At 41.1% G+C, this 12,088-nt stretch overlaps 1 protein-coding gene across 6 annotated transcripts in view; it reads right to left on the reverse strand.

The window, feature by feature from the left end:
* LOC109934358 (fas-binding factor 1 homolog) overlaps nucleotides 1-12,088 on the reverse strand; it is an 87,295-nt gene that overhangs the window by 57,800 nt on the left and 17,407 nt on the right. For 3 of the 6 annotated variants that reach the window (XM_048610761.1, XM_020533164.2, XM_048610765.1), the window contains exons 9-12: nucleotides 9,960-10,010; nucleotides 6,428-6,575; nucleotides 3,955-4,032; nucleotides 528-563 (exon numbers count right to left, since the gene is read on the reverse strand). In XM_048610761.1, coding sequence (XP_048466718.1) covers nucleotides 528-563; nucleotides 3,955-4,032; nucleotides 6,428-6,575; nucleotides 9,960-10,010 — 313 coding nt within the window. Of the gene's footprint in view, nucleotides 1-527; nucleotides 606-3,954; nucleotides 4,033-6,427; nucleotides 6,576-7,176; nucleotides 7,279-9,959; nucleotides 10,011-12,088 lie in introns of those variants that run through there. The other 3 variants (XM_048610764.1, XM_048610762.1, XM_048610766.1) reach the window with 3 other exon arrangements.

A 12,088-nucleotide genomic window follows, 5' to 3' on the forward strand; every position in this document is an offset into this window, starting at 1 on the left:
AAACTACGTTTTAGATTTTGTTCCCACCAGTTTTAACATAGAAGGAAAATCCTGAATTAAAATGTAATGCTAATTTAGCAGTGACATTTATTTTTAAACATTCAACCTGATACCAGAAGAAACAGCCATGCAACAGCACACTAAGAGACAAAAAGAGTTCACATTCTGAGAGATGGGACGTAGAAGCATCTTACAGAACTAATACCCAAGTACAGTCTGCTTCTGATCACGTGGTCATTTTTTTGGTTGACCCCAAAACTGGAATTATCAGATCACAATTGTCATAAAAGGAACAGACTGTACATTTCAGAAGTCAGCTTCACAAACCAGTACTATCAGCTTGGAATAGCAGAAATTTATTGAAGAACTGGGACTAAACTTTGTGGAAATGATTAAGGTTTCAGAGAGAGAATCTGTGATGGAAAACCACCAAACAGGTTTCAGTCTGGGAGGAAATGCAGCTTCTAAACATTTCAATGCAACAAGAACAAGGAAAAGGTGGGCCTCTTGTTTGACATTCTGTTTACCTTGTTTTGTAGTTCCTGAACCAACATCCTCCTCATCTGAAGTTTGTGCGGAAACAAACATGCAAAAAAGATTTTATTCTGGTGAAAAAGAATGGTCACTTCCAAACAGAGGTCAACAAGATCCCCACCGCATTTCCCGAGAAGAAATTTCTAATGCACAATCATTCAATGCATGAATACCACATTTTTAATGCAGATGACCCCATGTTGCTGAAATAACACAACTTGTGGATAAATGAAACTTTATGTAGAAGTGTAAAACGAGTGAAAGCAAATAGATATCACTTCCCAAAAAGAGCACAAGTTAATTTATATTTAAGGGGTCTTCTTGAGATTTGCTCCAGGGCCTTCTTTTTGATTTTCAGGGACTACATTTTGGTTTTCAGGAGTTTCTTTTTCATGATCACTAACTGATTCATCACAATGCAGTCACATCATAACAATACTTTCTGTAATTGTGTTGACATATGGGGCATCTGGACTCTAGGCAATGGCCTAGTGGTATTATCGCTGGACTGTTAATCCAGAGACCCAGATAACATTCTGGAGTCTGGGTTTGAATCCCACCATGACAGACGGTGGAATTTGAATTCAATAAATATCTAGAATTAAGGATCTAATGATGACCATGAATCCATCATCGATTGTCGGGAAAAACCCATCTGTTTCACTAATGGCCCTTAGGGAAGGAAACTGCCAATCTTATTCTGGTCTGGCCTACATGACTCCAGACCCACAGCAATGTGGTTGACTCTCAACTGCCCTTTGGGCAATTAGGGATGGGCAATAAATGCTGCCTAGTCAGCGATGCCCTCATCCCATGGATGAATAAAGAATAAAAGGATACACTGATGCAGAATTAGAATTCATTAATATCCTCAATAATTTTCAAACTTCTACTAAACTTAAAACCTCAACATAAAGCATTTCTAGAAAGAAAATTTGTACCCACCACCGTATTTAAATTGGCATAAGTTGGCAACAAAAGGTTTTCTGTAATATGTAAAAATTACACATAATTTATTTGGAAATATACAATGAAAAGTGGCAATTTGGATTATTAGGCTTTTTTTCACAACTCAAAAGGAAAAGTGGAACAGTGTGACTTTTTTTTGCTGAATCTGGATTTGATATTCTTGAGAGATGCTGGCACCAGGTGCCTTTGGGGTAAAAAGAAAGTAACTGTCCAGCAACAACTTGAGGATTGGCTGCAAGTGGCAGTTTGTCATAGCACTGAGGGGGGAGAGCACATTTGGGACTCAGGCATCTAAAAGGCTTAACAGGAGAGCAAAAACACACTATGAATGAAAAAAAAATAAAATACAACAGATTTTGCCAGAAAGAAAGTATTGCAAACTCAGAGTAAGACCTAGGTCCAACTGACCAGCAATTTGACGATTGCCACAATTGACAACAATGTGACAGTATCAGCAAAAAGCAATTAGGTTTGCATTTTGTTGTTCATTGATAAAACCTGGTGAGAGTTTATTTTGTCTTAGATAATGGTCATAGACATTAATTATCTGAGATATTAAATTTTAAATTAAAATTGTGACAATTGTGGAATGGGGGAGCTTAATTTCCACCAAGGTTGTGAAAAATAAGGAACACATACTTCTATGCAGAAAAAGCCAGTACCCTAAACATTCCTTCCAAAGATTGGTAAAGCCAGAGTTAATGCATTTCCATTGGATATGGACAAAGGTGGAAGATCTTAACCTCAGATTTAAATGTAACAAGTGACAGTGTTAATCACATAGTTCCCTATGTAGCACATCCTGAAGATACATATTCCATATTCATCTCCAAGGAGATAGCAAGAACTGCAGATGCTAGAGTCAGAGTCAATACAGTGTGGAGCTGGAGGAACACAGCAAGTCAGGCAGCAGGAGAGGAGCAGGAAAGCTTTCGATTCCTGATGAAGGGTGATTTATGCTGTTCTTTCTCATTTGTAGCCTCCTTCTCCCTCTTTCAAATTTCCTCTCCTCCCTGTTGCAGTTTCTCTCATCCATCCCCTTACAACTACAGTCCTCACACAGGCCCCTGCATTTCCCAAGTTCCTCATCCTTGATCTTCCTCTATTCCTCCACTGCCACTCACTTGTACCCTCCTTCTCCTCTCCCATCCCTCTTGCACTCTCCTTCTCCCCTACCAACTCCCATTGGAGCCTCAGCTCCCCCCACCACACCTCTTGCAGCCTCCTTCAGTGCTTTTCTTTTTATTCACACATTGGATGTAGATATTGCTGCCTGGACTAGCATTTATAGCCCATTCCCAGTTGCCCAGAGAAGTTGTTGGTGAGCTACCTTCTTGAACTGTTGTAGATAGGGCATCAGGTAGGGAGTCCAAGATTATGATCTACTGACACTGGAGGAACAGTGATATAGTTCCAAGTCAGGATGGCGAGTGGCTTGGAGAAAGTCTTGGGTGGTGTTGCCTTTGTCCTTCTAGATGGTCGTGGTCATGGAAAGTACTATCTAAGGAGCCTTGGTGAACTTCAGCAGTGCATCTTGTCAATGGTAGTCCCTGTTGCTACTGAGCATTCATGGTGGAGTGAATGAATGCTTACGGTTAGGGTACCAATCAAATGGGCTACTTTGATCTGGATGCTGGATGGTGTCAAGCTTCTCCAGGGTTGATGAAGTCATCCATGCAAGTGGGGAGTATTCCAAGACTTAAAGGACATACCTGATAATGTGGAATATTGTCCAGGTAAATGCCAGTGTTGTAGCTGTAATGGAACAGCTTGCCAAGGGGTATGACAAGTTCTGGATCATACGTCTTCAGAAGTTTAACTGAAATTTTGTCAAGGACAGTGTCTAGGACCTCCAGCTCTTTCTTGATATCATGTGAAGCGAATTGAACTGAACTGGCTAAAGACTGGCATGTGTTATGTTGGGAACCTCAGGAGGATGATGAGCTGGATTACCCACTCAGCACTTCTTGTTGAAGATTGTTGAAATTGCTTTCGTCTCACTTTTTGCACTACTGGCCTGGGGTCTCCCATTATTGAGAATAGGATATTTGTGGTATCTCCTCCTCCAGCCTCCTCTTACGGTCTCCTTCCCCACCTCCCAACCCTCTTCCACCCTAAATATAGACCCCAGCCATTTGCTGAGTTAGAAAACCAAGATGCTTGGATAGTTTATTGACTACTCAGTCTTCCAGTTCTTTTCAATCCCCAGTGTTACTGGTGCTGCCTACATGCAAGCACAGAGACAATTAAATAGCCATCACCTGTTTCTTCTTAAACTTAAATAAAGGCAGTAACAGCCTTGGCAATGTAATTAACCAGATATTAACATCAAATAATGGCTTAAAACATTAATGAATCATCTTATCCTCACTCAAATCTGCATTCATTATTTAAGCAATCCAAGTTCCAAACTGACTTGCACCATGGTCACTGCATGCATTAAAAACTTACCATCAAATGTGAACTTCTTGTACTGGCGCCTAGACGTTGGAGGAGCAGAGCAATGTTCCTCATCCTCACCAGCCACATCTACAGACATGAGTATACAATTAATGTGACTCATAAACCTTCCAACAATTAAGGGAAGGAAATGTGATTTGGGGCAGTTTTGGGATTTCAGTCTTCATTTGTTGAATTCCTGAAGGACTCCCCACATGACCTCTCTCTTTCAGTGACTGCCCCTGGGTCAATGGGGGACCAAAAGACCCTTCTTTGTGGTCCAATCTCTCACACCAATTTTCTAATCAGTAGACTCTTTGATGCCCAACTCTCTGATTAGCCAAACTACCTTTGCTAATCCGGAGATAACTCTCACTGCATCTCAAAACGAAAGTGAACAGAAAAAGTGATCAATAGAAATGAAAGAAAATATATATTTTTTTAAAAAACTGGCCCCATGACTTTGCTCCAAGATTCCTTTCAGAAGTACCCAGGACTGGATGATTATCCTTTCATTTTTGGAAACTCCAGAGCAATTCTGGACTGCTGGCAATTCTAACATAGTAGAGTCCATTTGAGAAACAATCCAAATTTCTGCACTTGTTGAGTGCAACTTGATTTGCTGCTCAAATATTAGCAATTTGCATCGAAGGAGCAGTGAAAATGCCACTTCTTGTGATAGCAGATCAACAGGTTCACTTAGATTTACTTCCAAGTTATTTCAAATTGCAATTTAGTCCGAGTTAGAATCATTACCTTAATAGACAATATGGTATTAAAAAAATCAAGAAGTGGGGGCGGGTGCACATTTAACAGCTAGTACACAACTGAGATGCAACAAAGGCAAAATGATTCTTTACTAAAAAGTTTCTTAGTTTTTATGGTGTTTGAGATAAGGGGAGTCAGTGCTGGGAAATGAAGAGAGCTGATTTGAATAAGCCTCTTCTTCAGAATTGAAGGAGCATTAAAATATGATGGGTAGTACATCATTGAAAGGGGAAAAAGTGAAGGAAGAACAAAAGTGGGAATGAATCGAGGGCAGGGGAGATTAAAAGATAAAATTATAATGGGACAAAAAGGCATAGGGACTGTTGATGGTTGTAATAAATGATTTCTACCTTATGCTAGATTTTCCCTTTTGTTCTTCCATTTCCCTGCCCACCTTTCAAAGGCACATAATCTTCGAATGAAGAAGATTCATAACTGACTGAAAATGTCAGCTCCATTTCTACCTTCATAGCTGCTGCCAGACGTGATGAGCATCTCCAGTGTTCCGTTTTTATTTGAAGATAGATGGATATCCTGCTGTTCTTAGGAGCTCATCATTTGCAAAATGACTTGTTTCCTATTGTATAAGAACAACTAAACTTCAGAAGTATCTTTATGAAGCATTTTGGGATTTCCTGAGGTTGTGAAAGTTACTATACAAATTAAAGGTTTCCTTCTTTATTGGTCCTTATTGTAAACATTCCCTCAGCAATTTCCCCCATGATGACTGATTGAAAACAGAGTCAGTCAGAGTCAGAAATGGGGGCAAACTGGAACCCCTGACTTTCCTACGTATCCAGTGGCATCTTGAAAGCCTCCCATGGTTTCACTATCTTGTCTGACCAATTATTCCACACATTTCTCATTCTTTTGGTAAAGGCTGCAGTTTTAAATGAATTTCTGCTTATTTAAATCTATCAGTGCATTTGCTGTGGTAATTCTTACAGTGGGTCAGGTGACATGTTGCTTCATCAACCAGGAATACATAATTGAATGGAAAATTCAATGTATTATTCCACTTCAATTTTGCATCTGTGTTTAAAGTTGCCCGTCCCTCTAAGGGTGCAAAGTTGAAGTGCGACAAATCAATACAAACTTGCATTAGTTGCTATTGTAGGGAAAGTTTGTAGACTGCTGATGCTTGCAAATTCCCGGGTCAGGTCAAAAGAAACCAGCACAAAACAAGCTCCCTTTACTTCCACACGTTCAACTATATATAAGCCTTCAATGAACCAGCTACAGAGCTGCAAATGATACAAGAGTGGATTTACCAACCCTGCAGAGTTGTTCTGGAGTTTGCACAAATTGAAGATCAATCTCCAAGGCACGTTGTGGGCAAACATGGAGAAAAATCAAAGGGATTTTAAAAATGAGTATCGTTTTTGTTGTTTCCTAGAAATATTTCTCGTAACCAGATGTAATGCTGATTAATGGGTGTAGTGTGGGGGCAAGTCATGCAATGAAACCTCCAGGACTATGTTTAATCATAGTTAGCAATCTTAACCTAGAGCCAGCCCTTAATCCAAGGTGGGGAAAGAATCCAATGGGAAGCACTTCACCTTATTTGGATGCTTTGTGAAACACTATTTTAATTGTACATTTATTTGCATACAGATTCTGACAATCTGTTGAAGGAGTCCCCAACATGAGCCTGTTCTGTTTGTTCAAATTCTAGAGGCAGTGCTGCTTATTTTCAAATGCTTGCTACGCTACTTACTGCCTTTTGCTGCTTTTGGTTTGTGCGCAACTCTGGTGGATTCTAATGAGGAACTTTCCATCCCAGCAGTCTTTCCCGTGGGTTGATTTGACACAGAATGCAGCTTCTTCCTTTTCCCAAAGAGATCGGCATCCATGTCATCAATATCCTGCACACAGAAAAGAAAATGAACAAAGGTTAAATAAGCTCCATGGTTGTAAAACTAGAATAGCAACCCCAAGGATGTGCAATCAAGTGGAACCATGGTCAAACTGAATTCAATAAATGCAGTAATGCGAGAACTTACAACAGACAAAAGGCCATGCAAGCTGCTGAATGGTTGTTAAAAACCCAAACCTTCCAATAAAGTCCTTCAGGGAAGGGAATTGTTGCTCCCACCTGGTCTTGTGTAGAAGCAACTCCAACTCCACACCTTGTGGTTGATATGTAATAGAGATAGGCACTAAAATATTCCTTTTCCCACATCACTCATATCCAAAGGACAAATAAAGAAAACATTTGCATCCCTGTAAAGCAAGGTTGTCCAATACATAGCTGTAGTCCAGAATGCAGCCCACCATCTATTATCAGGCCTGCAGACTCTCTGTTCAAAATACAGGTCAGCTGAAGTGACCGACCTGCAAGAATAGCTACTCCTGCAATCACAGGCCTCCTGCCTGATGGAGTGAATCAGTCTGTGACTCAAGGAGCAGTGCAAAGCTGAGCAGTTTCACATCTAAGCAATTCCGAGATAGAGGTTGGCTACAGACCATAAAGAAGGGTGGAGAGAGGAGAGCATAGTTGTGAAGGAGGGAGAGCAGTTCTGTCGTCCCTTCAGGATTATTCTTTGCCTCAGAAAGCCAAGCCGGAGACAGGACCAACTCATCTGGAAGATATGTAATGCCAATATTATTCATCACTTGTGTCACGCTGGCTCATCAGGGACAATCTGCTGAATGTATAGTAAGATCCCCAAGGCTGCTTGCATGAACTGCCTCTCTATGAAGCAGTCCCTGGTGACAATGATGTCCTGTGCAGATCTGGCCATGGGTACCACAGTCTGCCCCTCCAGTTACCCAGCCTACCACATAGGCTTTCCTCTCATTGTCACCCTCCTCCTTGATGACAGCATCCCAAGAAATTAGATCATCATAACTTTCCTCAAATTCACCTAAAGATGAACAACAAACATCAGGATAGTCCATGACATCTGCAACCCTTGGTGAACTGTCCCAATCTCCTAAGGTGACGTTCTTCAAAGCTAAGGATTTGTGCGCATTTGTAAAAGTAAGGCAACGCTGCCAACATCCCAGAACACCAAATGTCGACCTTACCAGTTTCAAATGATATGTATTATCAATTCAAGCACCAGTAAATGTATTAATTACAGGAATTAATTACAGGCTTAATGACAGGAATATAAAATACATGCATATATATGAAGCCCCCTCTTACTTTATGCAATTCCATTTAAAAATAAATAGCAAAATTCTAGTTTTAAGCAAGATAAAGGTTCGTTCACTACACTGCTACAACTCTACTACAAGTTACTGAAGTAAAAGTAATAAAGTCATGAACTAAACACAAACAAGAATTAAATACAAAATGCATTCTGGTTTTGAACACCTCTATTGTCAGTGCCCTCTTAACCATGTAAGCCTATGGAACCGAAACAGGTAAATGGAATTAAAATGTGGATTGGTTCAAAATCTGATAAAACGGACACAAGAGGGTGAATGGTCTACTCTTGATCCTATGGTACGAAGATTTGTTCCTTTTTTATGAAAAGGAATTTCTTGTATGAAGAATCAACATTCACGGTAGTCTTTTTCTCTCAAGTTTGTTTTTTAAATCTAATTTATTTCATGCAAGAATCGTAAGATACAGAATGGCACAGTGGCTTTATGGTTAGCACTGCTGCCTCACAGCACCAGGGCCCAGGTTCAATTTGATCCTTGCGCGACTGTGTGGAGTTTGTACATTCTCCCCATATCCGTGTTGGTTTCCCCCGGGTGCACCGGTTTCCTCCCACAGTCCAAAGATGTGCAGGCTAGGTGGATTGGCCATGGGAAATACAGGGTGACAGGGATAGGGTAAGGGAGTGTTGGGGTGGGATGCTGTTCAAAGAATTAGTGTGGACTCAATGGGAGGAATGGCCTCCTTCCACACTATAGGGATTCTATGATTCTATAGGCTTAAACTGGAGGAATGAATCTGTAATACTTACTCCCCCCAAATTCTTGAGCTCTGCCATAACATATTTGAACAGGTGGATTAGAAAATACCTACATGATACCACATGGATTGAAGTGTTAAAGTGGGGATCTGGGGCGGGGGAAAGAATTTGATAGTTGGTTAGTATTTGTAAGAAAGCTACTTTGGTTTACCATAGTTTTGTTTTCATATAAATGATTTGGATGTGAACATGGGAGGTATGGTTAGTACGTTTGCAGGTGACACCAAAATTGGAGTTGTAGCGGACAGCAAAAAAAGGTTACTTCAGAATACAACAGGATCTTGATCAGATGGGCCAATGGGCCGAGGAGTGGCAGATGGAGTTTAATTTAGATAAATGTGAGGTGTTGCATTTTGGAAAGGCAAATCAGGGCAGGACTTATACACTTAATGGTAAGGTCCTGGGGAGTGTGGCTGAACAAAGAGACCTTAGAGTGAAGGTTCATAGTTCCTTGAAAATGGAGTCGCAGGTAGATAAGATAGTGAAGAAGGCATTTGGTATGCTTGCCTTTATTGGTCAGTGCATTAGAGTATAGGAGTTGGGAGGTCATTTTGCAGCCGTACAGGACATTGATAGGCCACTATTGGAATACTGCGTGAAATTCTGGTCTCCCTGCTATGGGAAAGATGTTGTAAACCTAGAAAGGGTTCAGAAAATATTTACAAGGATGTTACCAGGGTTGGAGAGTTTGAGCTATAGGGAGAGGCTGAATAGGCTGGGGCTATGTTCCCTGGACCAGAGGCTTGAGGAGTGATCTTGTAGAGGTTTATAAAATCATGAGGGGCATGGATAGGGTAAGTAGGCAAGATCTTTTCCCCAGGGTGGGGAGTCCAAAACTAGAGGGCATAGGTTTAAGGTGAGAGGGGAAAGATTTAAGGTGGCGCATCTATGAAATGAGCTGCCAGAGGAAGTGGTGGTGGGGGATACGATTACAGCTTTTAAAAGGCATCTGGTTGGGTATATGAATAGGAAGCGTTTAGAGGGATATGCACCAAATGCTGGTAAATGGGACTAGATTTATTTAGGATATCTGGGTAGCACGGGCATGTTAGACCGAAGGGTCTGTTTCCATGTTGTATATCTCTATGACTCTGTAAAACCAAACAGACTGTTACCCACATTGGGGATAACAGGGAGTAACAGTGAGAACAAAATGTAATCTTAGGGCTCAGCTGAAGTGGATAAGAGGATCTGTAACCAAAAGTGTTACAGCACAGGCTCACAATCACCCTGCTTTCTGTTATCCAATGGGATCTGTACAACAAGAGCAAAACATATTGGTGGCTACCAATTGTAACACAAATACGTTTTTCTTACCTTCATAGTGTCTAACAAGGCCTGAGGATCAGCATCTGAAACCTCGGACTCCTACACAAAAAAAACAGAACAGTAAAGATCCTGAAAGTTGGCAATGGTAGAATGCTGCAAGACAGTCTTCTATAGAATGCTCAGGCATGCTTCAACCAATTTAACGTTAGTGCAAATGCTCCACTATAATCAGGACTTCAGTTACTTTGCTCTCAATTTGTAATATAGAAATATGTAAAAGCCTTCCGCAGGTCAAATTAAAATTGTTTTACAATTTGTTGTATGCTGTGCATATTAGTATATCACTTTCATATCTTGTCACCATTTAGTATGGTCAACAAACTTAAGAAACATCACTTTTGGACTCCTCATCCAAGTCATTTATTTCGATTATGAATAGCTAAAGTCACAGCACTTAGCTAGTTACACCCTGTTAACTGGAAAGTGCTCCCATTCTTTGCTTCCTGGCCAATTCATGTATCATTTTCCACTGCAGTCAATGGCAAGAGAGTCCCAGGAGTAGGAGATTAGGCCCCAGATGGCAGGGTGTCAGTTGAGGGTTTCAGGTCCAGAGGATGGGAACAGTCAGGTCAGGGTTTGGGATTGTAAGGGATCTGGAGGTGGTGTACTGTGGGTATATGAGGTGAATTGGTGGGGTGGGGGGGGTGTTGGGGAGAGTTGCGGGGGGTTCTGTTAATAGTTACTTAGCAGGTAGACAAGGTTTTAATAAACTAACTTTTCCTCACTATTTACTTCACTGCAGCAGAACCTTCCAAATTCTTCAACTTAAATGGGAACTTTCAGTGGAATCTCCAACTTCCTGAGAAATTTCCTCGGAGTCAGCTACACCAAGGATTCTAGTGCTTAGATCTCCCTTATGTAGGGTTCTGGTTTGCGATCAGTAGTTTGCTGATTTTTAGGTGGTTCGAATCACCCCAAGATCTCTGGTTCTGATACTAGACTTATTTAGGAATGTGAAATGAAGGCAGTAGACAGGTATTTCAGAGGAAAAGAATCTCCGCGTTTATTAAATACAAAAGGTAAATAGAATACAAGAAATAAAGGCAAATATAATAAACAGTGAAATTGACACAATCAACTGTACGGAGGACAGTAATTAAATACACTATTAAATTAAACACAGGTTAAACACTATTAGAAGCTATAAAGCAGTTTTAATCACAAACTTTAATCAGGCTTCCTACCTTGGATGCCTGCACTGTCGCTACCCACATTCCCCTCCCTGCTAGCTAGGTTGGATACTTTGGGGTCTCAAAAGTTTAAGGTCACTACTGGGGGAAAAAAAAACACAATTTTGAAGTATAGCTGACTGTTCCCACTTGGATTTATTGGGTTAGTACTTGGTTTTCCTTATTTTGTGGTGGTTTTGTAGGCCGGTTTTCACCTCAGTATCTGTTTGAGGCCTTCTGGTGTCAGTCAGGTCGGCGATTTTCAGAGGCTGTCAGTTCTTAGGTCTGCTGGTCATGGTTGGTTGCTGTTGGTTCCCCTTGTGCGGAACAGGTCTGTGGTCGATAGGTTTTGGGACTGCTACTGGGATAACGCCTTCCAGAGACAGCTCTTGGAAAGAGCCGCTGGAATTGGCTGTTAGAATTCTTCTTTTCAGTATTGCTGCTTAGAACACCCCCTGGGAAACAGCTGCCAGGGGATCGCTCTTGGGGAGAAAGCGGTTTGAGATCCCTCTTCTGGAGATAGCTGTGGGGATAGCTCCTGGTGAGACAGCTGTTTCAGGTGAGATCAGGGCCTGCAATTATACTGATTGTGGGCCTCTTATCTTCGCTTGTCGTTGTGTTACTGGTGTCACCTTTGAAGTCAATTGGCTTCCTGACAGTTAAGAGTATGTGTGAATATATTTAGATTGAAGTTGAATGCCTGATATCTCTGTGAATGAATACCGATTGAAGTTGAATGTCTGATGTCTGTATAGGTTCCATAATGGGTTGGATAGCTCGAGGTGTAAAAGTTAGTTTCAGCCTAGGGTGTCAGGTTTGGTTGATTGTTGTTTTTGAATGGGACTTTTTGGACTGAACAATGGCTCCAGACAGCTACCTCTGTGTCTGTGTATTTTTCCAGAGCTCAGCCCAGCTGTCCCCTTTCTTTTAAAAGTTTTTGAGAAGTTC

This window comes from Rhincodon typus, chromosome 23, assembly GCF_021869965.1.
Source record: "Rhincodon typus isolate 14 chromosome 23, sRhiTyp1.1, whole genome shotgun sequence".
Taxonomy (NCBI): domain Eukaryota; kingdom Metazoa; phylum Chordata; class Chondrichthyes; order Orectolobiformes; family Rhincodontidae; genus Rhincodon; species Rhincodon typus.